Source organism: Nymphaea colorata, chromosome 12 (assembly GCF_008831285.2).
Source record: "Nymphaea colorata isolate Beijing-Zhang1983 chromosome 12, ASM883128v2, whole genome shotgun sequence".
Lineage (NCBI taxonomy): Eukaryota > Viridiplantae > Streptophyta > Magnoliopsida > Nymphaeales > Nymphaeaceae > Nymphaea > Nymphaea colorata.
Window position 1 is genome coordinate 6,923,760 of NC_045149.1, and position 26,559 is coordinate 6,950,318.

General features: G+C 37.9%; 2 protein-coding genes across 2 annotated transcripts; both read left to right on the forward strand.

The window, feature by feature from the left end:
- The first annotated feature begins 2,468 nt into the window (after positions 1-2,468).
- Positions 2,469-8,343, forward strand: LOC116266474 (protein BCCIP homolog). Its single transcript, XM_031647721.2, has 9 exons — positions 2,469-2,714; positions 2,941-3,011; positions 3,902-4,126; positions 4,727-4,936; positions 5,072-5,137; positions 5,350-5,439; positions 5,541-5,591; positions 6,822-7,953; positions 8,192-8,343. Exons 1-8 carry the CDS (start codon positions 2,576-2,578, stop codon positions 6,918-6,920), a joined length of 951 nt encoding a protein of 316 aa, XP_031503581.1. The 5' UTR covers positions 2,469-2,575; the 3' UTR covers positions 6,921-7,953; positions 8,192-8,343.
- Positions 8,344-8,784: 441 nt separating this feature from the next.
- On the forward strand, positions 8,785-26,553 carry LOC116265680 (protein transport protein SEC23). Its single transcript, XM_031646473.2, has 12 exons — positions 8,785-9,720; positions 10,136-10,309; positions 12,551-12,712; positions 15,270-15,412; positions 15,933-16,008; positions 16,110-16,285; positions 16,428-16,509; positions 16,948-17,025; positions 17,507-17,668; positions 18,680-18,943; positions 23,349-23,453; positions 26,291-26,553. The coding sequence occupies exons 1-12, from the start codon at positions 8,986-8,988 to the stop codon at positions 26,432-26,434; spliced, it is 2,301 nt and encodes a 766-aa protein (XP_031502333.1). The 5' UTR covers positions 8,785-8,985; the 3' UTR covers positions 26,435-26,553.
- The last annotated feature ends 6 nt before the right edge of the window (positions 26,554-26,559 follow it).

The window sequence follows — 26,559 nt, forward strand, 5'->3', positions numbered from 1 at the left end:
ACAAGAATGAATATAACCAAAGAAAAGTTTATATATATATATATATATATATATATATATTAATTAAAATGATAGTAAAAGGATACAACAGTAGGTATTATACACCATACATTGATACAGGAGCCCAGATAAATATATGTAAGACAAATTGTTTACCTGAATCATGTTGTGATAAGTTATAAACCCCTTTGGAAGCTAAAGGGTTTAACAAAGGAAAAGATATAATACAATACAAAGCTGATAGCATAAATATATAGATTTGGAAGAAAATAATTAAGATAAATAGAATCTACGCATTTGAACTAGAAGACAAGGATATCATTTTAGGAAGACCATTTCTGAATTATTACTTACCAATATAAATTATAGAAAAATACATAAAATTAACAACAACCTGTAAAGAACAAATACAGACCTTAATAGTGAAAACAGTGGAAACAAAGAAGTTCCATTGATAAAAGGAACAAGCCAAAGAAAGTAAAGCATTAACTGCATTCATTGTATCGAACATATTTTATGAATGGAATGTTCTACCTTTTAGATATAAAAATGCACCACGAAGATTTCAAACTTTTATGGACCAAAATGACATATTATTATACAGTTACATAAAAAAAATCATTATAATTTGTTAAAATAATTTATTACCTATGCCAAAAATGCAGGTATAGCACTTAGTAAAAACAAAATATATTTTATAAAAAATAAATAGAACTTTTAAGTATAGAAAAAGATAAAACATGTATTAAAATGCAAAACAACAAAATACAGAAAATCACAATGTTTAATGATTTAGACTCAAAGGTAAAAGTCCAGTCATTTTTAGGTTTGGTAAACCAAGTAAGAGAATATATTCCTAACCTTGTTGAACACTGTAAACCATTACAAGCCAAACTAAAAATAAAATAAAGAATACCATTGGGATAAAACAGATAAACATTATATCTAAAAGATACAACATGTCTGTAAAAACCTACTCAAATTAGAATTCCCAGATGAAAGTAAAAAGTTTGTTTAAAGGTAACTAATGTAGCCCTTATTTATGTCTGATTCTACTCTGCCCAAGCAGAAGTATTGCCAGAAAAGGTACTACCCCCAATTCATTGTGTAAAACTAGGATTAACAAAAGAAATGATGGAAATTGAGCCACTAGTACAAGCAAAATTACTTCTCTAAAAAATAATAAAATAATCAACTTCTTTCCAAAAAGAAAAAGGGCTAAGAGTATACAACTCATTTTTGAATAATTACTTCATCAATATAACAGCGAGACGATATGGCTCTATGAAGCTAAGGGACACCAAATTATTTACTCACAATCTCAGAAAACAAAAGAAGACACACAAAACCATACAAGTGGTTGAAAACTCTTGTAGTACCGGTAGAAACACAAAAAACCAGAGCTATTAAGGAAAAACTATTCAGTTTTTAGTAGTCTTAAAAAATATTATAAGCTCATGCAAAAATATCTAGAACACAAGGGCCCAGAATGCTCAAAACTTCCCAAACCATGTAAAATTCACACTTTAGTAAAACTTAAAAAGCAAATTCTCAAGTCATTCTGCCGAAAGAAGATCCATTGAAGAATTGAAGCGGCCTAAAGAAGAGATTAACAATTCCATTCCACCAAAAGAAGATCTACTGAAGGATTGATGTGACAGAAAGACGACTGGTACTTTGTTTGGATAGAGGGAAAGGGAAGGAAAGGGAGGGATAGAAAGGAAATGAAAAGAAAAAGAGAGAAAAGGAATGAAAAAGAAAGAAAATGGAAAGGAAAGATATGATTATGAAGATTGTTTGGATTGAAAAGAAAGGAAATGATAAAATTTATAATATTTTATAATAATACCCCTAACATTCAAAATGTTTAAAAAATTGAGAAGGGTATAGATGGTAGAAAGAGACAAAAGTTTAATTTCCTTTTCAATCCGTTCAATTTTGAAAGGATTAGATTTACATTACATTTTTCTTTCACTTCCCTTCTTTTCTTTTCCTTGTCTTTGCAACCAAATGAATAATTGATTATTGAATCCATTTCTTTCCCGCCATTCAAAAAGAAGACTGATATGACATAAAGAAGGAATTCCTAGATCCATTTCACCAAAAAAAGATTTCCACTGTACACAAAGTGACAGAAAGAAGATTAGCATATGCACCAACACCAACTATAAAAATAGCTTTGATAAACACAAAATATTTTAATTAACAAGTGTATCACTCCTCTCCCAAGTCCCGAAACAGCCCGAACGAGAAAAGGAGAAAAGTTTGAACTTCCTTAGGCATCTCCCCTCCCTACCAATCTCGTGGTTTTTGTTTGCAATTATTGAATAAATTGTGCATTGGTCAGCAATTATGAAAAGTCAGCCGGGTAATCTGGCAACGAAAAAACAAGTGAAGCTTGGTCGACTCGACGCCTGAACTTTGAAGTCAAATTATCGTTTTACCCTTAAGTCACGAACTAAATGGCAACGGTATCCCTTTCCCTTCCCGCTGCGTCCACTCGGGCGGCCTGGCCGTCTTTCCCCGCCCTTTGTTCATCTCTGTCGCCCTTCGTAAGAGAGAAAGAGGAGGGGAGATGCCGCCTAGGCGTCCGGCTCGTCGTTCCGGGAGACCCCGTCTTCCGGCGTTCTCTTCCTTCGCCAGATTCGTCAAAGTTAGCGCGAAACCCCGCCGGAGACGGAGATCCCTCACTGAACACCGTCCTAAGAGCTTGAGTACGAAGCTTTGGTTGACCTCTGTCTACTTTTGGTGTTATTCACTTTCCTCTTTTTTCTAGTTTCCGAAGCAATGTTAGCAGTCCAATTTGCTTCAGTTATGCTGATTTCTAGGGTTCGCGTGCTGTCAGATTCCAATTGTTGATTCGTTTACAAGGAGTGGAATTCGAATTCTTGCTCCTACAACCGAATTTTTATTCCAGTTTCTGTACATACGTACATGCAGGTGAAAAGTTTGTTCAGTTGAAAAAGAAAGATGGGCGCGAATCTTCTGAAAACAGCCTTGACAATGATGAAGTGCGTTTTCGCAATCCCTGTCTTTGTGATCTTTGATGGCTTTTTACAATATTGGCGTTCATAAATATTAGAATGACTGAAAGAACTGCGACGTTGCTTATCAATTGTTTGCCAAAGAGCCTTCCTCTTCCTTCTTGTTTGAATCTCTATTTTAGTTTGTTCTATGCTTGTTATGTCGAATGAAAACAATAGCTTTCTGTTGAACTTTCGCAGATGAGGCTTAGCTAGGTACAAAGATAACTCATTTTAATAGATGTTGTATTATTAAATTCGTGTAATGGCGGTACACAGGACTTGGGTGGATTGGAAAGAAGAGGCTGGAAGTTTGTTTCTTAATGGTATCGTTATTTGAGAGAATCCAGTCTTTCAGTTCACCATCTCTATTGATAGCATACGTTAGCCTAAAATTTATGAAATCATGATACAGTGTATGTTTCGATGGGCTCAAACTTCAAACTCCATTTAACTTATATCCAAGAGTATCTACTAATAAGAATCCAAGAGTACCTAGTAATAACACTTGTACCTAACCACGTGGATGCAGGTAGGACTCAGTAGAAATATCGATTCTCCCTACTGTATTGACGTGATACGGTGATAGTACAATATAAGGATGTGAATCTTGTTTTGCATGGTTTGCAGTCTATATTCCATATTTTGTCATTCAAGAGAATTGTTGTATTACATACTGCATCCATTTTTCACTTAATCTCTTACAAGTCTCTGAGTCAGTAGCTGCAAATTTTGTGAGTATTGTGTATGTTATGCATGTATTAAACTAGAGAACTATTTTCAGTGTTGTCACTTGTCAGGTTTGTTTTCCAGGTCTATGAATTTTCTTGGCTATTACTGCTTCCTTGACAGTTTCCCTAATGGACACAATCGTGCAGGACATCATTTTTGCTGATTTTGAGTTCTTTGATCCCAAGCCTAGTGATTTTCATGGAGTAAAAAATTTGTTACGCACTTATCTGGACTCGAAGCAGTGGGACTTGAGTGATTTTGTGGATATGATATTGGGGCAGCCAACTGTAGGTACAGTGGTTAGGATCGATGGTGATGATGATGACAACCTATTTGCTGTTATTACAGCCCTTAATATGGACAGATATAAGGTAAGCTTTCCTGTGTTCCTTTTTCTTTCTGCATTGCTCAAATGCATTGTCAGCAACTACAGTATTCAAGTCGTCTTTATGATGATGAAGATTTTCTACACAAATAGAAGATTACATTCACAAGAGTTATCCTAACATAAAACTGGCATAAGTTATGCCCTGCTGGTTTCATATTCTTCTACTTCCACTTGACAAAATTTGTGTTGAGGTCAGGTAGAATCAGCGGATAAGCCACTTGGTTAATTTTAGTGTGAATGCTTGAAGTGGATCATTTAGAAGTGTTTGTTCTGCAAATTTTTTGGTAATTAAATAAAAGTATTATTTACCTTGTTGAGGCATGACATTTAATGATTTTGCTTCTCATTGAGTGAAATTACTTATTGAGATTATATAATCAACCTGCAGGATTTATGTGTTATGTGACTGGTATGTTGGAACTCTTGCCAAGCTGCTACTTGAGTAACCTCAATGAACGACTGTGACTCATTGTAATCCGTGCAGATCAGGATTAGCATAGTTTCAAGGCCTTCTTTACTAGACGGAAAGAACGGATTTGCAAGATTTTTTGTCACATTTACTAATTATCGTCTCTTGCATCAGGATCATAAATGCATTATGGAGCTTAAGGAATTTCTATTACAAATCTGTCATGACAATGATCTGCGGACTTGTCTGAGGACAATGTTACAAGAACGTGCACAAGATGTAGGTCTTTTGGTTTCTCAGCGTATGATAAACCTTCCAATAGAGCTTTTGCCTCCACTGTATGATGCTTTGTTTGATGAAATATCATGGGCCACAGAAGATGAGGTAGGATTTTACTTTCTGCTGCATACGTTGTCTGTTATGTCTGCCTCCCTTCTTTTCCTGTTTTCAGCTTTATATAATAAATTGCTCACTGTCTGAAGACTCTGAACAAACTAACTTATTTGTTTCCGTGTATAGCCAACAGAGGAGTTGCGTAAATCATTTTGCTTTAAATACTATCTCATTGTCACAAGATTCTACAAGGTTTGCCTCTCTCTCTCTCTCTCACACTCTCTCTCTCTCTCTCACATTCTAGCATTGATTGTAGTTGCATATTTGGAAGCACGTGATTACTTGAGTATGCGGTCTTCAGTTTGGAAATGAAGTCTGGATAATCTTTTCAGTTTGTGGATGTTGGAATCATGGAAACCTGATTGATCGTTGCTTTGTTCCATCTTTTTTACACTCATTTGCAGAAGAAAACTGGACAGAGCAATAGGATGAGGAATGATCAGACTGAAGAATCAGTGATATATGTTAAAATAGAAGATGAAATTTTCCATAAGGTATTCTAAATTGAGTAGCTAATCTATATCATCTTTCATTTTGTGGTCTGTGGTTAACAACACATTTACTGATACACTGATTTTCTAATTAAAATATTCAGCTATGTTCATGGTCGTTTACCTTTCCTACTGAGCAGATTGTTGCTAACGAGGTAGTGATTCTTTTGTTCCTTTTCACTGCAATTTATGCTTTAATTTCACTAGCAAAGTTGGCTGATTTTTCCTGTATTTAATTTTTAACTACCATGGAGATAGTTTGCATCTCTTGTTACCCTGTCTGTTTCCATGCATAGATGCTTTTATCATCAACGTACATCCATGTGAGAGAATTATTGTGCATCTCACCAGTTACCACTTCAAAGATATGCTTTTGCAATGGGATTGCATCAAGGCGAACTAAGGAAAACTCAACGATCGTGTCAATCCTTGCAGAAATGCATTTCAGTAACCAAAAAGAAAGTACATAAAAAATGTATAGGTTTAACCATGAGGCCTGCCTTATTTTTCTGGGAACCGTATCTCAGTCAGTGCAACCTTCTTTGGTGAAACAAAAGAACTTCCTTTAGCAGGACTTAGGTTTCTATACATGGGTTGGCAAATGGTGGCATTATAATTTATGCTTGTGTATTTTATTGTGATATTGTGTTCTTTTTCACAGAAGACTTTTGATGATTTGGTTTCATGAATGATATTTCACATACAAGGGTTGTTACAGTGGGAAAAGGATGTCAACTCTCTCTATTTATAGTGCTTCTAGAAGTACTCATATTTTTTCACATTTTCCTATGCTTATTAAGATCTCTGAAGTTGTCAAATGGAGAAACCAAGGATGCTAGATAATTATTCCTCGGGCCCCTTTCAACCCAATGAAGTGATAGTTAGCATAAAAGCAAAAAGTGCTCTTATCCTTAAATAACTCCATACTCAATAGCTGAAAATTTAAAAGGTGGTTATGCCTTTCTCAAGGGCACGATGGACTTAGAGATGGTAGGAGCACCAGTATCAAGCTAGGTAGGCAATTACTTTTACTGCACTACCTTTGAGTTGTGGCAAATAAATTCTTTTATGGTAATTATTTTGCACTAAACTAGCTAGATGGGTAGGAAGTTAGCTGAAATTAACATCCTACTGCAACTTATACCGTGAAATGTTACAAGCAGAAAAGAATGTGCAGCCTAACTAAAATGTAATTTTTCCATGTTTTTAGATTTTAAATAGCAATGCTTCATAGTACTGACACTTATTGAGGTAAACATCTTAAATTGAGCCCCCTTTAAATGAAAAGCCTAGTTTGCAAGAAAACTTCTACTACTGGATATCTTTTTTGTGTTCCCTTATTATGTTGCTCGTGATCTAATTGTGCTCCTTTTCATGCATTGCAGTTGAGGAATTATATGTGTTTGGGCCTTGTAATGATGGTAGAATCTGAAAAAATATCAGCATACCGCGATGAATTGAAGTCTTTGGTAAATGGATCCTAGCTGGTGGTTGGACGAGCTCAGTGCCTACCTACTCACTTTGTTATTTCTCATTAATCTGTTCTTTTCCTTGTTTGTGGCCAAAAATCTAAGAAATTTTCCTCCTAGTCCTTTCTTTTTCACTTAAATTATTGTTCATGCTGCGACATGATGCGTTGGTGGAGAGATGAAAAAAAGATTGGTCAACAAAAATGTATGGCAAACGTATGAAGAGATGAGACCGCTACTTTGCATAATTAAGGGAATTTTGTTAGCCTTCCCACAATCTTTCTCTATATGTGTCTCTTTGTGTGTGTGTGTGTGTGTGTATGTATATATGCAGCCACTTTGTTTTACTTGTTTTCTTAATTTTTCCCTTCCTCTCTCCTCGAACTTGAAATCCTTTTAATAGCATCATTCAAGCTCTTGTATACACATAGAGGGTGTTTGGTAACGAGAACGGTGCATTCTTTAGAACAGAATGTTCTATGAATGCTTTTCTAAAAATAGGCGGGTTCGTGGAACACAGTGTTTCAAAGAACACACTGTTCCTGGCACGAAACACCCTCTAGTTTACCTGCCTCTTCTACAACGAAAATGGTTTGCATTATTCTCTCTGTCCAAACCGGGAACCGATCATACTCATAATATTTGCTGCCGTATGCTACAAAGGTGTTCCCTTAGATGAGATGAGATGACAGGATCTGGATATATTAATGAATGTGTTGAATGTTAGAGCACTGGCAACAAGTTAGATAATCGGAGGTTCTTCTTGTTCGCAACGTCTCTGAGCAACAAGCGTTCAATCCCTTTTTTGGCTCAAAATTAAACTTAAAAGAATTTAAGGCGACATTAGAATCTTTTTTAAATGCTGTATGAGGTTTTGTACAGTAAGCTTGGACTTGGGCTGTTACAGGTATCCGGCGTGTCGGCGGTTTGCAGAAGGCGAAACATTGATAGACCCTCAGGCAATTTCCATCCACAAGGTTCTAAAAACTTGAAGGTTGCACTTGATTATTGTTCACATCACTGCGGACCTCAAATTTACTGTTTTGAGGTCTGATACCCCCTCCCCTGGACCTCAATTCCACTATTTTTATACAATGTAGCATGGATTCACGATCTATGTTGCGGGGTTGATGCTTAAATCTACAGTTTGCGAAAATTATGGATTTCATCAAGGCTGGAATTGAATGCAGTTCTTTCGTCTATAATAGGCGTTCTTCTATGATCACACTAACCATTTTTAGATGTGGGCTTTTCGTGTATAAATTCTGACAAACATTGTTTTGTAGCCATATTAACAAGTCACACAACGCACGGTGTTGATGCTGCTGCTGACAACTTTGATTCAATGAAACTGGCTTATCTCACCATATCTGTATGCATCTAGCAATTTATATAAATGCACCAACAAAACGAAATAACTCCCACTGGTGGCTGTGCAACAAGAAGAACGCGATAGAGGTGAAAAACTTGAACTTTGTTTTGTTTTAAGTTGAAGGAAGTCAAAAGTTTATTGGAAGTGGGGATCTGCTTGATATTCATCTCCTGTAAAAATATAGACAGATGGTAAACATTTCACTTTTGAATTAATATAGAATTTTCACTGATAGTTTGCACTAGAGCAAGGCTGTCGCATGATGCCAACAAAAAAGGTTTCTTTTCTAATGAAAAATAGAAAATACAACAGCCAAATTACACTGCCAAAATTTTTTTCCTCCTTTTTTTCATCTTGAAAATTACACTGCCAAACAGCCAAATTACACTGCCAAAATTTTTTTCCTTCTTTTTTCATCTTGAAAGGAAATGTACCCATCAACTTTGAAGGTAACGGGAGAAAATATAATTTATCCTTCGAGGAGACAGTCGGAGTGTCCCCATTTCGTCCTTTTGCGCGAAATGACACGTACACGGTCGGGGGGCGTTCATGGCGGGTGAGCCCGAGTGGCAGAATCGTAGTTAAACGTTAAACCGTTCTCGCGCTCGGAAGGAGGAGGGAGCGATCGAGGGTCCGCCATAGAGGAAGGGGAGGAAAACCACCAGCCGGGAAACCAGGAACCCGTTCGCCGGAAAGCCACCGCTAGCCATGGCGGACTTCGTCGAGCTCGAGGCCCAGGATGGCGTTCGGATGACGTGGAACGTGGTGCCGGGGACTAAGACGGAGGCGGCGACCTGTGTCGTGCCTGTGGCTGCCGTTTACACCCCTTTGAAGCCACTCTCTGGCGCACCGACCCTCCCTTACGCCCCTCTCCGGTGCCGGACTTGCCGGTCTATTCTCAATCCATTCTGCACTGTCGATTTCGTGGCCAAGATCTGGGTGTGCCCCTTCTGCTACCAGCGGAACCATTTTCCACAGCACTACTCATCCATCTCAGAGCAGAACCTTCCGGCCGAGCTCTTCCCGAACTTCTCCACAATCGAGTATGAAGCGATGGATGCTGCTGCCAACGCCGCCTCTGCGATCCCCACCGTCTTCCTCTTCGTAGTTGACACCTGCCTCATCGAGGAGGAATTGGGGTCTCTGAAGCTTGCGCTCATTCAGGCCGTTGATCTGCTGCCGGATCGCAGTCTTGTCGGGCTAATCACGTTTGGGACGTTCGTTCAGGTGCACGAGTTGGGGTTTGCAACGATGCCGAAATCGTTTGTGTTCCGGGGAGGGAAGGAAGTTACCAAGGATCAGATCCTCGAGCAGATGAATTTCTTTGGAGGGGGAAAGAGGCCTCCACTAGGTGTGGTTGCCGGGCCGAGGGATGGGCTGGCACCTGATAGCATTCGGAGGTTTCTGTTGCCAGCGGCGGAGTGCGAGTTCGCGTTCAACTCGGTTAGCACACGTCAAATTCTAAATCTCTTTGCTCCTTTTATTCTTATTCGGTTGTGGCAATGGATTATGGAACACTTTGAGGGTCGTTAGGCCTTGACCTTTTTTTTTTTTTTGAGCTAGATGGGAATAGAAGAAGAATCATAATGTCAGCGTTTCCTATGATTGGTGTATTAAAACTCGATTTCCTTTTTATTTTTATGGCCGAGGTTTCCCTTTCATCGGAGGAGAAGTGAAAGTTGTGCTTTATCGTCTTTAATTTAGGACGAGAAACTCTTGAGATTCAGATTAAAATTTTTACGTGCCTTTTTCAACCTAGAAACACTTTCTTCTTGTCAATCTCAAAGCAAATGGTATAAAAATTGGTCAATTGATCTTAAGGATCGTTGCTTCAACGAATCGTTGTTTGTGCATTTAGGTTTTGGAAGAGCTGCAGAAGGACCCATGGCCGGTGCCCACTGATCAGAGGGCATCCAGATGCACGGGCACAGCATTGAGCGTGGCTGCATGCCTACTGGGAGCTTGCGTTCCTGGTTCTGGCGCAAGGATCATGGCTTTTGTTGGTGGTCCATCTACAGACGGACCGGGAGCGGTAAGGTTTTCTTAATTATATATATTTCAGGTGATTCTTTCACATTCATGCCCGAAAGTCTTTTGTTAGAAGTCCATAAGTTCATTTCTTCATCCCCTTGGATAGTGTATTAAAGGATTGTAGAAACTTTTCCTTTCCTAGTTGTTTGAGGGAATATGATATTGATTTCCTTTTATGCTAAATTATAGGGCGTCTTTTTTTTTTTTTGGCATTTTGTTTGGTCGCTGGATTGTGTGGAACTGGTTTAATCCTTTAAAAGGTATCTTGCGTGCTCTAGATGTGGAAAGTTGCATTGGTCACCGGTGATAACAGATAAGTACTTTTAACTGGTGGTTCTTGGAAATTGCTTTGAGTCTTGTTTCAATAGGTTGGTATGATGGCTTCAGGTTCATCTAGCCATTTCTAAATAGATGCCATGCAAAATTAATTTCAGGGAGAACGGTGTCATCATTTCATTCATTACCTTTACGTCTGTTACAAATATATAGGGTCTACAGATGCATATATATTTCAGAAATCTGTAGTTGTCCCCGATCATATTGTGTAATCACCTGGAACCTTTTAGTGACTCAATCACGAGCAGAGAGAAAAACCTAAACTAAGGATGACACAAAATGCTATAAAATAGAATCTGTTCATTAGCTATTTTGGAGCGATGCAGTAACAAATATTCTTTGGCTTGCTTTACAATTTGCATAGTTCACTTCTCTAACACTTAATCCAGACACTATAGGAGACTCAATGGAAAATCATTGTCATAATTATTATGTTTACTGATCTATCTGTTGGTAAAACCATTTTCATGAAGCACCATCATTTGCCTATGTGAAAATTTTGCAAGAAAAAATGTATGCAAAAGTTTTACGTCTTAGAGGGAAAATTATTATTCACCTTTTAAGCAAAAGTCTGCATCGGTTCAAAGTTTGCCTATGCAAAATCTTTGCCATGTTTTAGTGGTAAAGTTAAACGCCTTGGCTCTGCACCTTTCATCCATGACAAAGCTGCCTACACCGACAACAAAATGATAGATATGAGAATAGAGCTTTTGTGTGTGTGTGTGTGCATGTGTTTCCAAAAATAAATTTAGACCTGCATTAAGCTTGTTGGGTTTGGGAAAGGGGGTGCACAAAAGGCCCAAGTCTGGGATCTTAACTTCAAAGCAGAATGTTTTTGAGGAGCTTGACATTCAGGTTGGCTTAGCTAAGATTTGGGTCTTACCAAGTTACCATGTGTACCCCCAAATGCTAAATGCAATTCAACACGAGTGCTGAAGGACAATTATAGAAATAACAAATAACTGAATAAGATACAATTTACAAATGCTCGTCTTCTTCACATTTTATTTTTGACATATACTAATGTCTAATATGCCAGACTAATGAGTTTGTGGGCAACTCTCTCTCTCCCTTCTCTCTCATTGCATGGACTCTGTGTATGTGCCTGCACAGTGTCATTACTGTAAAAGTAAAAGGCAATGATTATGATGAATCTTTATCTGGGTATGGCAAATATGACTATATTGTGGAGCTCTGGCCCATTTAAAGGTTGAAACTGGCTTTGAGTAAAACCCAATGAGTGTCTCTATACTGATTCAAACTAATTCAACAATATTTAAGAAATCCGAGGCTTTATTTCCTGAATTTCAGGAATGCTGGCTGGGCTTTTATATATTAGTCATCCTTCTTGAAAGTTGTTGCATTTGCAATCCTTTGGACTGATGTGCTTGGGATCTGATATTTGAAGGAAGAAAAAATCATTGCAAAAGCGATGGAGGCTGAAATGACATTTTCTTCAGTTGTTTTTCAAGCTTCATATTTCATATAGTGTATATAAGCAGATGAGAACGCACAGTCCTTGTTGAAGAAGCCATGAGTTTTTGAGCTGCAATTTCTTATTCCAGTCCAACTTAGTTGCAGGGAACAACAATTGACAATAGGATTTCATCAACTTATTAACTTGGTCAGTGAAGCTAGTTCTGTAGAAGTTCTAGGTGACATTTATATTGAAGGCATTGGTTGGCAGGATGGCTGATATTATTTTTTTCCATCTTTAGAAACACTTGAAGTAATCACATCAGCTATCTGGTTGCTAATATTATATTGCTGTTGTTGTTATTTAGGGTATTCTCAGGATCCTTATCAATCACTCGTTTCTCATGATATGCAACCTGTTTTCATTATTAAGTTTTTTCACGCTGCCTTTTTCTTCTTTTCCTAATGAATAGAACTATACTGGATGCAGATTGTTTCAAAGAATTTATCAGAACCAATACGCTCACATAAGGACCTTGATAAAGATTCTGCACCCCTTTATCACAAGGCTGTTAAGTTTTATGAAGGGCTTTCAAAGCAACTGGTGAACCAGGGCCATGTGCTGGATTTATTTGCCTGTGCACTCGACCAGGTTTGGATATGTCTCACATGAAACTATGTTACTTTGGAGTCTTATACATGGCTACGAATACTGGTCTTGGCAATTGGTCGTGAAGTTTTCCCTTGAATTTTTTTCAAAATTTTCTTTTCTTTGGGAAACTCAAGATAAGAAAGTTAGGGGAATATGAAAAGAACATAAAGTTATTGCTGGTATTTTTTTTTCTATCACTAGAAGTTTTTTAATGATCAAAGAAGCTAAAGCTGAGAATGTAAGGATTTTTTTAACAGAAATATCATGATACTACCATGATAATATGACGTGATATTTTCCTGATGTTATTTAGACCTATTTTGGCAGTAAAAAACAAGATATTGAAATAAGTTTGTCACTAGGTCTGGCTTACTTGTTAACAAGTCTGTCTGATGTTGTGGGCTTCGTCTAAAATGGTGGGACTTGCGGACTTGCTTGGTTTACCTAATGAGCCAAGCTCACCCTAATTTCCAAATCATAACACACACACATGTGGGCATGCACAAACACATGTATGGGCTAACTAGAAAACTGCAACTTATATTGGGTTTGTTACATCTAGTGTTCACCTTGAGGAGCAGGTTGAGGTTCTTTTCTCTAGCTTCTCATCTCTTCTTTGGGAGACAAAAGGAGATATGCAGAAAAGTTGTACTTCACCATGAAGTTGGGTGCTGGGCATATTTGTCCTCTGGAAACTGAGTGCTTGAACTTGAACGGGACTGAGGTCACTCTAGGCCCAAGTAGCATAGGGCACATGGAATCTTGTGTGGAATAGCAGGGGCACTGCTTCAAAAAATTTCGGCTGGAGGGGCACTGCTTCAAAAAATTTCATGCCTTTAGGAGCACCATTGTATATGATTATCAATTACGTGATGACAACAATATGATAATAAAGATATTTTGTCGGGCTGGTGTGGGCAACTGTCAACACCAGCCCATATGTAGTTCCACCATTGCTTGTGTGCCTCTTTCTTCTTTCTCTTGTAGTTAAGAGTGTTGGAATCACAAGAATGCTTGGGATGAGATTCACACACACTATTTTTCTAAGAATGGTTGTTTTTGGCGGAGCTCAATGCCTCAATCAATGAACATTGAAACTTGGTCTTAAAGTGGGGTTTATTCTCTGTTGCTAGCTTCCACCACAGAATCAGCCTGAGAGGCCTGAGAAGTAGTGTCTTACCTTGCGGATGTTCATTTGTGACCGGTCAAATTAGATAAATGTCAGTTGTTGGTTTATCAGAATCTCCTTTGATTCATGAGAAAGAAGATAAATATCGTGGATAGATGAAGAACAAAGAAAAGCTCAACCAAGCTAGTCCATTTGATATCTTCCTACATGGCAATTTTGTTTCGACATTATGCTTCAATAGGCTAGTTTTTCACAAGAAACAACAATTATCTGTGATTTTTTCTCCCTTCTCCCTATGGAATTCCCATCTTACAGTGTACTGATAACATTGTTTTGCGGCTTTTGCCAAGGTTGTATGTCTTCTTTTACCTACTCAAGTCTAAGCGATTAGTTTCCTTAGGGGCTTCCAACTTCCAACCATCTACCTCAGAGATCCTCAATAAAAGACATTTTCTGCAAAAATAATCTCTTAGGCTGAAAATTGCATTAGACATTTATGTAAATAATTCAGTTGTGTTAGCTGAAGCCTTTGGCATTATGTCTATTACCTTTTGCTAAAGATTCAGAAATCCTACATCTCATGAATTTATCTTGAATTAGGACAGAGAGGGGATGGTGAAACCTCATTCTTTCCATTTCCTTGCTGACCCGTTATGCAGAAGGTATGCCATTAGGATTGGAGCCGAGTGGGCAGGGTGTCTCTGACCTCCATGCCACAGCATGGAAAGTACGTTTATATTTCTTGCTTAACTGGCATTTTGAGTTTTTAGTGTGCAAGGTAAATGTATTTGTGATGACACAAAGTAGAATCTTCAACCAAATGGTTGTAATCCATAATTTTCAAAGTGATAAGCTTAAAGGAGAAGGCCATAGCTTGGGACATGGCAATATCATGCCTTATCAGAAGTTCTGTAGCTCCTCAGGGAGGAAAATGGCAAAGAAAGAAGAAATTTGTAGATTAAGGAAAAAGAGTTATCTTGGTTAAGTAATGACAAATAACAACATGAAATCAACACTAATAGAAGCAAAAGATATGACCCCAACAGGCCTCTTATTTAGGGAAGGGTCAGTATGGGTGGTGTATGAGAAGAGAAGCTGAGGAGGTTTTGGGTGAATGGCTCTGTGCTTAGGTTCAAAACCTGGATTCTCTGAAGATGGCCAAGGAAGTGACTATGGGGATGCGTTGACTGGTCATCATTTCTACAGATTAATGGTTGTAACTTGTAAGTAATGTTGGATCAGCAGGGCTCGCAAGCAACTAGGAGACAGTGTAAATGTCCCTGCGTTTTTAGTCATAAGGAAGATATTTACGATTATTCTTAACTATCATAGGAAAATGAATTGGCTTTGTTTTATTTTTTTCTTTCACATGCATACCAAGTGTTGGTATGTCTTAAGTTTTCTGTTTTGTTCTTTTGTGCTTATCAGGTGGGGGTAGCGGAGCTTAAGATAGCTGTTGAAAAGACTGGAGGCCTTGTTGTGTTGGCTGAAAGTTTTGGCCATTCTGTTTTCAAGGATTCTCTCAAGCGTATTTTCCAGTCCAGTGACTATGATCTTGGTTTGTCCTTTAAGTAAGGCCGTGCTTATGTTATTTTGTACTTTCTTGTTTGTGTATCATCTGCTTCATTAATATTATTGCTTTGTCATATCTTTATATTTTCATGCTCTCTGACCATTGTTTATTTTTTTCCACAAAAGTTCTAAAAAAATGGTTTAATTTACTTTTCAGATTTCACCTTCTGCAATCCATTCTGTGATTCCATCATTCAGTCTGATTTTTATTTACATGCTATAGTAACTACCAAGGTTGCATTGTTGTTATATTTGGTCTATTTCTTGTGTCACTTTGCTGTTTCTTTTCCTGCTGAAGCAGGAAAAGTCTTCTGAACATAATATTATATAGATTAAAAACTGTACCATGCATGCAAACCAGCCAAATCGTTAGATCAAAATACTGTTTATGCTTCTTGTCTAATTTTTTAGTTTCTTTGCCACAAAACCTTAAAAAAATCACCTAATGTGTCTTCTGTAGTCAAAGTAGCTTTTTCTTGCTCATTCTGCTACAAGTAACCATGAGACTGAAATTTGCAGTGGAATATTTGAGGTCAACTGCTCTAAGGATGTTAAAGTGCAAGGAATTATTGGACCTTGTGCGTCTCTTGAGAAGGTACCATAAAATTTTGTTTTTCTTCTTTTAGCAATATAAATATTCAATGCAGTTTAGTTGGCTTATTGGATGTAAGGTCAACACTTGTTGGCTGTTTTCAGAAAGGGCCTCTCTGTTCAGAGACAGTTATCGGTCAGGGGAATACGAGTGCTTGGAAGATGTGTGGTCTTGACAGGGGAACCTCCTTATGCTTGGTCTTTGATATTGCAAGAAAAGAAAGCCCTGATGCAATTGGTCAACCGACCAGTAATCAGTTTTACTTCCAATTTTTAACTTAGTATGGAATACATCTTCCTCTTACTGCTAAAGATGAATCATGATATTAATTTTTTTTCGGTTCAGTTGATATTTTGGTTTGATACAGTTAACTAAGGGATGCCCTAAACTCCCCCCTCCCCCCCTCTTTTCCTCCCCTGCAGTTATCAGCATGCTGGTGGTCAAATGAGATTGCGTGCAACTACAATTTCTAGAAGATGGGTAGCTGGCCCAGGCATTGTGCAGGTATAGAAATATATAAACATCTCATCTTGGTAACAGAAACCTAAGGTTTCCCTTTGCTGGTGTGAACTTTGAAGCAGCATGTATTGTTCCATTTCTATTTTGTACTTCCAACAATTTATCTTTTCCATATAACTAAATGCTGGATCCTAGGCTCTGTATTCATTCGAAGTGGAACCTTGACCAAGAGATCCCTCTGTTTGCTCATACGTAATATTTAATTTGCTTCTGGCTCCCAAATTTTTCCTTAATTTGGTCATGGAGCAACTGATTAAACTTTAAAGTTTGAAGTGCATGTGTGTGTTTGTGTGCATGGAGATGCATGCTCCTTTCCTCTTTAATATGGGAAGACTGTGTACATCTGTTTAAGTCTTTTATGCTAGTTCCTGTAGAACATGACCTTTTCATATACTGATCTTTGGTGTTTATGTGAATGAATAGGAATTGGTAGCTGGTTTTGATCAAGAAACTGCAGCTGTAGTCTTGGCAAGGATGGTGTCAGTAAAAATGGAAGCTGAGGTACGGTATTAATTGGTGACTCTTACCATTTAGGATCTCTTGTTGTGCCCATGGTATTGATATTTTCATGTCTCTTAGCATGTCTCTGTTTGATGTATCTGGACTGCAATGGAATTTCTAAGCAGTACGGGACCTTAAAATTTTGTACTCATGACCTCATTATGTAAAACTTCTAGTTCAGTCTCCTGATCTTGAGATTTTATTGGAGTCATTAACTGCATTCCAGTTTTCCAGAAACTTATGCTTTGAAAAATTAAAGCTCGAGGTAGTAGAGCTATCGATTTCCTAGTAGAAGTAGTTGACTTGTTTTCAGTGTTAAGCACTATCCTAGCAATAGAAATCTTAGTATATGAGAACCCTAACGTTTGGCCTTGCTGCTTCGTAGCTAGTCTTGGCCATTGTTTCTTACAATCATGACTTGATTTGTTGAAAACCTGTACGTCTTTCACTCATTCACCCTATCTGTGGTTGTGATGTGCAGGCTGAATTTGATCCTGTCAGATGGCTTGATAGATCACTTATACGTGTGTGTTCCAAGTTTGGAGACTATCAGAAGGACAGCCCTTCTACTTTTAGTTTATCTCCACGTTTTTCAATATTTCCCCAGTTTATTTTTCATTTGCGCCGCTCTCAGTTTGTCCAGGTACTGTTATTCATAACTCTGCTAAAGTTTCCATTCTGAGAAATTTGACTCTTTTTTAATCTCATTATTTTGTGTCTTTTGGTATTCAATGTTGGATGTTACCTTGATGCAATGTTGTAAAAATGGATGAAGTAATCGGTAATCCATATGCCCCTGTCCAACTGGATACATAACACAATGTAGTGTAACATAAACTCATAATATTTTTTGAATGTTAAGAATTAAAAAACCAGAACTGACACAAGAAAAGGAAAAATCGGAAAAAATAATACAAAATTAGCTCTATGAGAAAAATTGAGTTGCACAACGTAACAAATAACAAGCACATTCTAGTTAAAATGCCAACTTTCATTAAAGCTAATGAAATTTTTCTTAATACTTCAATGGGTATCAAAATAAATAAGTTTGTACGTTTGTATGTGTTGCTCAGTCTTTGGGGTCCTCAAAACAACTTTATGGTCGTAAAACTTATAATTCTTATTCTGGAGGGTAGACATATTCTCCTATTGAAAAACCATAAAAGCTCTAATTTTATTGCACAGATTTAACCCCAAATTTTATTTTTTCACTTTAAATGTGCAATATGTAAGATACACTCATGGTATAGTACTAGTATGTACAATATTGGGTTGTTCTTTTTTTTCTTTTTTTTTTGGTTGGGGGTGGGGGTGGTGGGGAATCATAAGTTACACTTACACCTGCTATGGTATAGTTACACTCCTGACCAGTTTCAGGGAATTTCTTATTTTTCTTCATAGTTATGTGTGGATGACTTAAATGATTTTTTTCGTGAAGCTGCTCACATGGATATATAGAAGGTTGATTATGTGTTCCTATTACATGATTATTGTTATTCATACATAAATACATTTTACCTGATCTTATGCGAATGGTTATGACACACTGCATTCAATACATTTTGACCTGATCTTACACAATCATGATTATCACACAACCACATTGTTCTTGCTATTTTCTTGGTTTCATAAGTGACGCTCTATGGTCTTGCAGGTGTTTAACAATAGTCCTGATGAAACTGCTTACTTTCGGATGATCCTGAACAGAGAGAATGTTGCCAACTCAGTTGTGATGATTCAACCCTCATTAATATCTTATTCTTTTCATTCAGCCCCTGAACCAGCTCTTCTGGATGTTGCTGCCATTGCTGCAGATAGGATCCTTCTTCTTGATTCATACTTTACGGTTGTTATTTTTCATGGAGTTACTATTGCCCAGTGGAGAAATGCTGGCTACCAGAATCAACCAGAGCACGAGGTAATGTTCATATTTAAAGAACATTTTCATGAATTAACCATCTAATTTGATTGATTCTGGTTGAATCCTGAATCTATATTGGCTGTGGTGATTTCATTTGGGTGGTTTGGCTTAAGGAAACACCTGGTGTGATTCAAGGTCCAGTCTTTGCTGGAAGCTTGTTTCTTAAATTAAGCCTTTGAATTTGGACATTTGGTCAAACTTGCCCACATCTGGAGTTCAACCACATCGAGTCTCATGCTGTGAACTAGCAAATATATAATGAGAGTCAAAAGGAAAAAATCAATTTCAAATCCTTGTCAGAGCAGTGGTATAACCCTTTGAGCTTGTTTGAATCCGCAAAACTTGGTCTTCCTGTGGGTGGCATACATTGCCACCCCATGTGTTCCTCCCATTGTGCAGAAAATGCTTTTTTCATCATTTGACTGTTGGCATGGTATGTTGAAGAACAGGTGCTCCACATTTCCATGGAGCACCCATTCCACCCCAACTTGCTCGCTGCAAACCTAGTAGTCAAAATTGCTAGGTGGGCTTGGACGGTTGACCTTCTAAATGGTCTAAGCGGCACTAACCTGTCCAAAAAAGATCAGAAAAAAACAATATAAAAATGAAGAACTGCACATATGTTGAGATTAAATTAAACATATTGAAACATAAGGTAAGAACATAAGGGTACATGATGCAATACTTAATATATGTATAAATATATATAGAAGGGAAACTTCAATGATGGAAGTATCGGAGTTTGTCTTGAGTCTCTTCCTTCTTGAGTCCTTAGCATGCTTTTTAGCCTCAAAGAGTTTGTGGATCTTTCTTTTTTGAGAGTTTCTAAGAATATCCTATCTGTTTGAAGTCTGTCGTGTTGTCAAGCTAAAAGAATTGTAAGTTAAAACCAAGCATGTATGTTTATATACATATAAATGTCATGTTTATATATGTGTGTTTGTTATGCTTCATGTATCTATTTGTTATAGTAAAGCAAAAACAAGTTCACAGACAATCAGATGAAGTTGCCAGAAATGGTGGTTCTGTAGGGATGTCGTCTAGGCTAGATCTGATTCTTCATTGATCTCTTGTATGCCTAAGAGAGGAAACTTGGATAAGTAAATTTTTGTAGAAATATCGAATTGTATAGGGTTTCTGGGTGTTAGTTTAGAGTAGTATCAGAGTTAAAAGGTCTGATTTCTTTACTTTTGAACTATCTTATTTATAGTTGTGCAAAGACTTGAATACCCTTTCCTCTTTTGGGAGGTAAATCTTCTTTTAGCACAAGGCGGAATCTGTAGGCCTTAGTCCATCTTGCAGTTTTTGGCTCTTCATCATTTAGGATATTGGAGATTATTTTCCTCCATTTTATGATTATTTTTCTTCAAGTTACTTTCCCGTCTAGTGGAAGTCTGTTTACAGTAGGAATTTGTAGTTTGAAATTCCTTATCATTTGATTCAAGTTGCCGTTGGGAACATCTCAATTTTGCTGCTCCAACCCAGAGTTAGTGTTTAAGTTGTTGGCAACTGGCAGGGGCATTTGTTTGTGGATATCTAGATCATCAAGAAGACTTCCAGGATTCAATATCTAAATCCTCAATGTTCTCATATTGACATTTTGGTCCATTGTTTCTTCATCAATTATTTCGCTTTGGACCTTCAAACCTCCTTGTTCAAGTCAAGGCTTTGTAGTACTTCCTCTGTTTTCTCTGCAGAGCCCAAAAGGGAATAAACCCGCTGCTTCAAGAAGAATATCACATATCAGCATCAGTAGATCTAAACAGGCCTTGAACATCAATACCCCTGTACAAACTATAGTGAAGTCAGGTGTTACACCTGAATAAACTGGTTTATGATAAATTAACCCAGGAAAAGGGGGACCAGAAAGTAGTAGTCACACTACGAGAATTACTCTTTTGCCTGCCTGTGAAGCATTGGGAGACGGTTCACTGGTGCTTCAGTAACAATCCGTACTCTTGAAAATACATCAATGCTTAAAACCTTGAAATTTGATGAAGGTAAAACAACCATAAATCTTTAAACTGAAAAATGAAAATAGCACAGATCTCTCAAAAAGCCCTATACAACTATAAATGATTCTGGGCATGAGAAGACCCAAACTCTTCCTGATGAAATGAACGTTCCCCTTCTCAATTAGGTAGACTATTGTCAGTCTTCATGACAAAGCAGTGAGTCAATCCTTTACGGGGTTGGATTAAGTAATCCATTCAGTGTCTGCCAATCTGCAAAAATTTCAACATAATCTTGAGCTTCTGTTTAAAGCAAGAAAGATAATTCATAAAGAATTAAAAGCAATTCTTGAAGCATTAATCTTTGGAGCAAATTCTTCAGAAATAGTAAAAGTTTCCATAAAATTAGGATATGCTTTTATTATGATCAACAAGAATGATCAGAAGCTGTTCCTAACCATTCCTAAGTTTGTCCAACAAATACCCGACCAGATTAATATACTTTACCAGACAGTTCAGACAAATATTACTTCTCTGCTGGCGAAGTCTCAACCAAATTGAAAGTAGTCAACATCATCCCAGATTTGGGAAAAACTCCTGTTAGAGAAGAAAAATATAAATGAATGGGTCCTCTATATCAGTGTTTAGCGGAAATTAAATAAGACAAAAAGAATAATAGCAAAATATTTAATGAGGACACAGTAAATATACAATTTTAATTCAACTCCTACTGGATTCAGTCAGACTTCCAGATAGTAGTCATACCTTTTTCTATGTCGATCATCCAACTTCTGCTTGCGCGTATAATTTTTCAGAGCTTCTCCATGATAGTTCTTTTTGTTCTGCAACTTAAACAAGTTAGGTACAAGTCTCACGGATTTGTACTACTTCCAGAAGCGTAGTATCACGTCAAAGAAATAGTATTATCCTCATCCTTTTCTTTAACCCATATTAGGAAAATTTGAGATTCCATATCAAACTTAGCATATAGTCTAGATCCTTGCATTCTCCTAATTAAATCTTGGCTGTTAAGTATAGAAAATCTAATCTATCTTGATACTTTATAAAAGGTCTTCGATTTATTACCAACCTTGGTACTACTACTCTCTCTTCTCTTCTCTGCATTTTCTACGTAAGGGCTGCACAAGTCCGCAGGGAGGAGATTTTTCTTACCAATCTTTTTGTAGTAAGGGGTTGATCTTAATATGTATCATATGCTACATTCACGTCAGACTTGATTTAGAACCTTTTTGATGCTTCAGATGAAACTGAAGAAAGTTGAAGTTCACGGTTTTATAACTGTTTTTCTTTAAGATAAAAAAGGTTATCTATCTCTACATTGTCATCTGGAATTTGAACCACATTGTCTACAGCATCACCAGTTCTTTGAGATGAAAAGCTTGTAATTTCACGATATTTTTTAAAAAGTCTTCTTTTAATATGCTTTAAACTTTTTTTAGTTTCTTTTGATATTTCAATAACTCTTTTGAATTTTTATCAGATCTCTTGTAAGAAAATTAATAGAAAACTCATAATTTTGTGATTTTGGATATATTTACATATATTTTTAATTGTTTTAAATTCCCAAGATTTTCCAGAGAAAAATCTCACTGGTAAAAACTCGAAAATTATATTTCTGCCAGTCGACTTTATACATATGTATATGTGTTGATTTTATTTTAGTCAACAGCACCATGCTAGAATCTTTAGAGCCTTGACGAACTTGTGTTCCACTTCAGTGAAAGCTTAGTTGTCACTGAATGTTTTTTGTCCTGAAAATTTCTTAAGGGGAAGAAAGAAAAATTCAAACTAATGAGCATATGTTTAGATGTGAAATTTGAATTCCATCCTTGATTTAGAAGTAACATTCATGATCTCTTTGTGCTCTTCTAGAATATAGTTTATTGTTTGTGGTCCTTCAAGTGGTTTTCGTTCGATACATTGACTGTTTCTTTTTCTGAATCGAGAATATGTTTATTATTTTTTAAAATGAAAATTTTAATCACAAAATGTTTCTAAAGAATACTTAATCGATATTCTGTGATCAAAATCAATCAAAGTTTTTGGTTTCTGCATCACTAGAATGAAGTATGATACTTTACCCTTAGTCTTTTGAAGGTTTCTTTATGAGTTGCTTTATGAGGTATTGGAAGTAAGTTGATGTTGAACTGCTTGTACAGCTAGAAGATAGAGTTGTCCATTTAGTTTTCAACTTTTCTACTATTTGGATAAGAGATTTATGATTCTTGCTGCTTGTGCTTGATTTCTGGATTGGATCAAATTTGCAGTTATGGATACCACAATTCTGCAAATCCTTCCATGCACCTTTCTTATTTATAAAACAGGAAACCAAAATAAAAATTGCAATCTTAGATGGAAGATAAGAAGATAAAAATAATCTCGTTTTCACTTCACATTTTTTAGAATTAAACGTGTTGCCTTTCTTACAGGTTTTTGGTCAATTACTGCGAGCTCCCCATGATGATGCAGATGCCATAATAAAGGAGCGGTTTCCAGTTCCCCGCCTGGTTGTTTGTGATCAACATGGCTCGCAGGTAACTTTGATCTTGCTTTGGTAGAAAGAATCAAACGATTACTAAACTAAGATTGCTGAAGCAGAATTTCATCTAAGCCTGGAACTGTGATTCATGTTGAAACATGAATAGGTCCTCGGGTGCTTGCTCTGTCAATCAAGTTTTTAACATGTTTACCTGGGGTGTAGCTAATCTCTTTGTAAAACTGCTTTTGTAATTGGTTGGAGCCACTCTGCCTGTCTTCGATGTGGTTGCTTAGGTCAATTATATGCTACCAAAGTCGATAGATACCTTAGACTTTTTTTGTTTAATGGGAATAAATTATGGCTGGTTGTAAAATTATACACATCTACACAGCGAAAGAATGATTCATGGGATAATTGGCTTTGTGATGTAGAATACATCAGCTTTAATGTAACCTGTTGTGACACAATATGTGCTTAATTAGGAAGAGCTCATAGGTTCTATAAAACAGTTAACTAGTATCATGGGAGTTTCATAATGCATCTTTATAAAGGGTATTTTCTGATTTTCATCTCTTACATTTTTAAGTAAACATATTAGTACGGTGGGACTTCTTTTGGTGTACTCATGTCTTTCTCCCTTCCCTTGCACAAGATGCTCCAATCTGATGTGTTTTGCCACTTTAATTTTCTGGTTGAACCGCATCGTGTATCAGGGATCTCCATGAGTACTCATGACACTCAGGTCTGAGGGACTCAAATGACCCTTAGTCGGGTGAGTGGAAGGAAATTCGACCATCCAAGTGAGAGACTTAACTCCCTTTTTCTGCCCATTAGGGTCTCAGACTCTGTCGGTGCCTGGGATGGAACCCGCACTTAGGGGTGAGCACGAGCCGAGTCGAGTCGAGCTGGAGCTGGGCCAGCTTGAGCTTGGTTCGACTCATAAAGCCTTGAGCTCGAACTCGAGTCAGGCTCAACAAAAGAAGCTCGAGCTCGACTGGACAGTACAAAGTCGAGCTCGAGCTCAGCTCAGTAAGCTCGTCTACAGACGACTACTCAAAGGCTTTGCTCCATTGGGTGTTTCAAATGGGCTGGGTGACGTTTGAAACGATCCATGACGAGTTGAATTCGCCGAAGGAGGACACGATGCTTGGGGCAGCGAGTCCCATCCAGCAGATGGTGACAGTGTCCGTGTGGCGGCTAGCGACAGATGCGCGATGTGCTGATGTCGAAGTTCCTGGTGGCCATTCCTCAAAGGACCAACTCCGGTTGCTGGGCCGCAATTTGAGGTGATGTCCAGCATCCCAAGCATTGTCAGAGCGATGTACACCATCCATATCCCGATTATTGCTTCCAAAACTGGCATTTCAACCTACTTCAACAAGCGGCATACCGCACGAGCGCAACCACAAGATGTCCTACTCCTTGATGAAACCTTCTCAAACCCTCCCATGCTCCCCCCGTCCTCTTCCTCTCAATGTTGCTGATGGACACAGATCCTTGTGACCAGTCTTCCTCAAGCAGTAGCTACGTCTCCCACTCTTACGTGTCCATTGCTCACCACTATGGTGATCTGAGCACAGAGTTGAGCATAGGTCTCGGTGTCTTGACCTATCACAGCTTTTTTCCGCAGCAAGCCGCAGCTCTCATCGATTCCTCCCTTCTTTCTTCACCTGGTGCCTGAATGGACCAACTCTCCGGTTAGCTGCCGATCAGACCCACCTCCGTAGCCAAATTACCTCGCAGCATTGGAATCCAGCCACTTTCTTCATCAAGGTCTACAAGGAGGGAGTCCTAATCCTTGCCCAAGTGAGGGTTTCTGAAAATCCTCACTCCAGCAAGGTGAGGGTTTCAAAAAACCCTCTCTTGGGCAAAACCCTTGACTGAGCAAGGCTGAAACTCTCAATCGAGGAGTTTCACTTTCAACCATCACTCAATCAAGGGTTTTTTAGATTATGTGATGTGCGAGAGAGAGATCTAGAGAGGGAGAGATAAGGGGAGAGTTTGAGCGAGGGTTTTTAGATTTTGTGAGACAGATCTAGAGAGGGAGAGGTAAGGGTTGAGTAGAGGGAGAAGAGAGGGACACCTTGGCATCAACGATTGATGATCAGTGCTGCAAGCTGCAGCTGGAGGAGTCGGTGGGTTTTGAAGGATGAAGGAAAAAGTGAGGAGAGATAAAATAAATGGAGAAATGAAATGGAATCAACGGACAAAAGAAACTCTTACTCGAGCTGAATCTAGTTAAACGAGTTCCATTAAACGAACTAGAACTCGATCCGATAAAATAAACGAGCCGAAGGTCGAGCTCGGCTCGTTTAGCAAAAATGCTGGCTCGTTTAATGAGCCGAGCTCGAGTTGCTCGGCTCGTTGTTCACCCTTACCTGCACTGCACTTCAACTTGTGCATCACTTATCTCCCATTTAATGGTACAAGGGGGAAGAATGTGCATGCCACTGGAACCATTAAACCAGCTGCCTATTGGCCACTAGCCCAAGCTGGTCACGCTACACCGTACATCCCTAAGGATGAAGACTCCAATGGCTCTCTGTCACTTCTCAAGTGTAACTCTGAATTGTGGAAGACTAATAAAGAACATCCACAGGTCTTCTCATCTACGTCCGTTGAACCATGGTCTCTCCCGTCTACCAGAATAGCTTCTTATAGCACCTCAACTAGGATACTTTCAGTGTGAGATCCTCTCCTCTTATGTCTGGATTTATGCCATGACAAATGGGTGTATGCACGTGCAACCTCAATCAGTTTCTATCTGATATGATCTTTACAAATCATTCTTGTTGCAGAAAATGTAAATGGTGATGTTTGTGTAAGTGATGTTGTAATGGCTTTCAATCTCTCTGGATTATTAATTTTTTTTTTCTTATTTGGCTTGATCAGGCACGCTTCCTATTGGCAAAATTGAATCCTTCTGCCACCTATAACTCTGACACGGTGCCAGCACCAGGCGGTGATATCATTTTCACAGATGACGTTAGTTTCCAGGTTTTCTTGGATCATCTCCAACGACTTGCTGTTCAATAGCTGGTATTGACACATCAATTTTGTAAATTTTCATATTGGAAGCTTGTATTGTACAGTAGCAAGTATTTTCTTCTTCATTAATATTTTGTCGCCTTCTTTATTTAATTATTTGTTTGGTTTTGGTT

Bases quoted from the DNA above. Each gene is read 5' to 3' on its own strand.
- LOC116265680 (XM_031646473.2), top strand. From the start codon at position 8,986: ATGGCGGACTTCGTCGAGCTCGAGGCCCAGGATGGCGTTCGGATGACG. The intron at 17,669-18,679 runs GTACTGTTATTC...ATGGTCTTGCAG, and splicing joins GCCGCTCTCAGTTTGTCCAG to GTGTTTAACAATAGTCCTGA. The intron at 18,944-23,348 runs GTAATGTTCATA...CCTTTCTTACAG, and splicing joins AGAATCAACCAGAGCACGAG to GTTTTTGGTCAATTACTGCG.
- LOC116266474 (XM_031647721.2), top strand. From the start codon at position 2,576: ATGCCGCCTAGGCGTCCGGCTCGTCGTTCCGGGAGACCCCGTCTTCCG. The intron at 3,012-3,901 runs GTGCGTTTTCGC...ACAATCGTGCAG, and splicing joins ACAGCCTTGACAATGATGAA to GACATCATTTTTGCTGATTT. The intron at 5,592-6,821 runs GTAGTGATTCTT...CATGCATTGCAG, and splicing joins AGCAGATTGTTGCTAACGAG to TTGAGGAATTATATGTGTTT.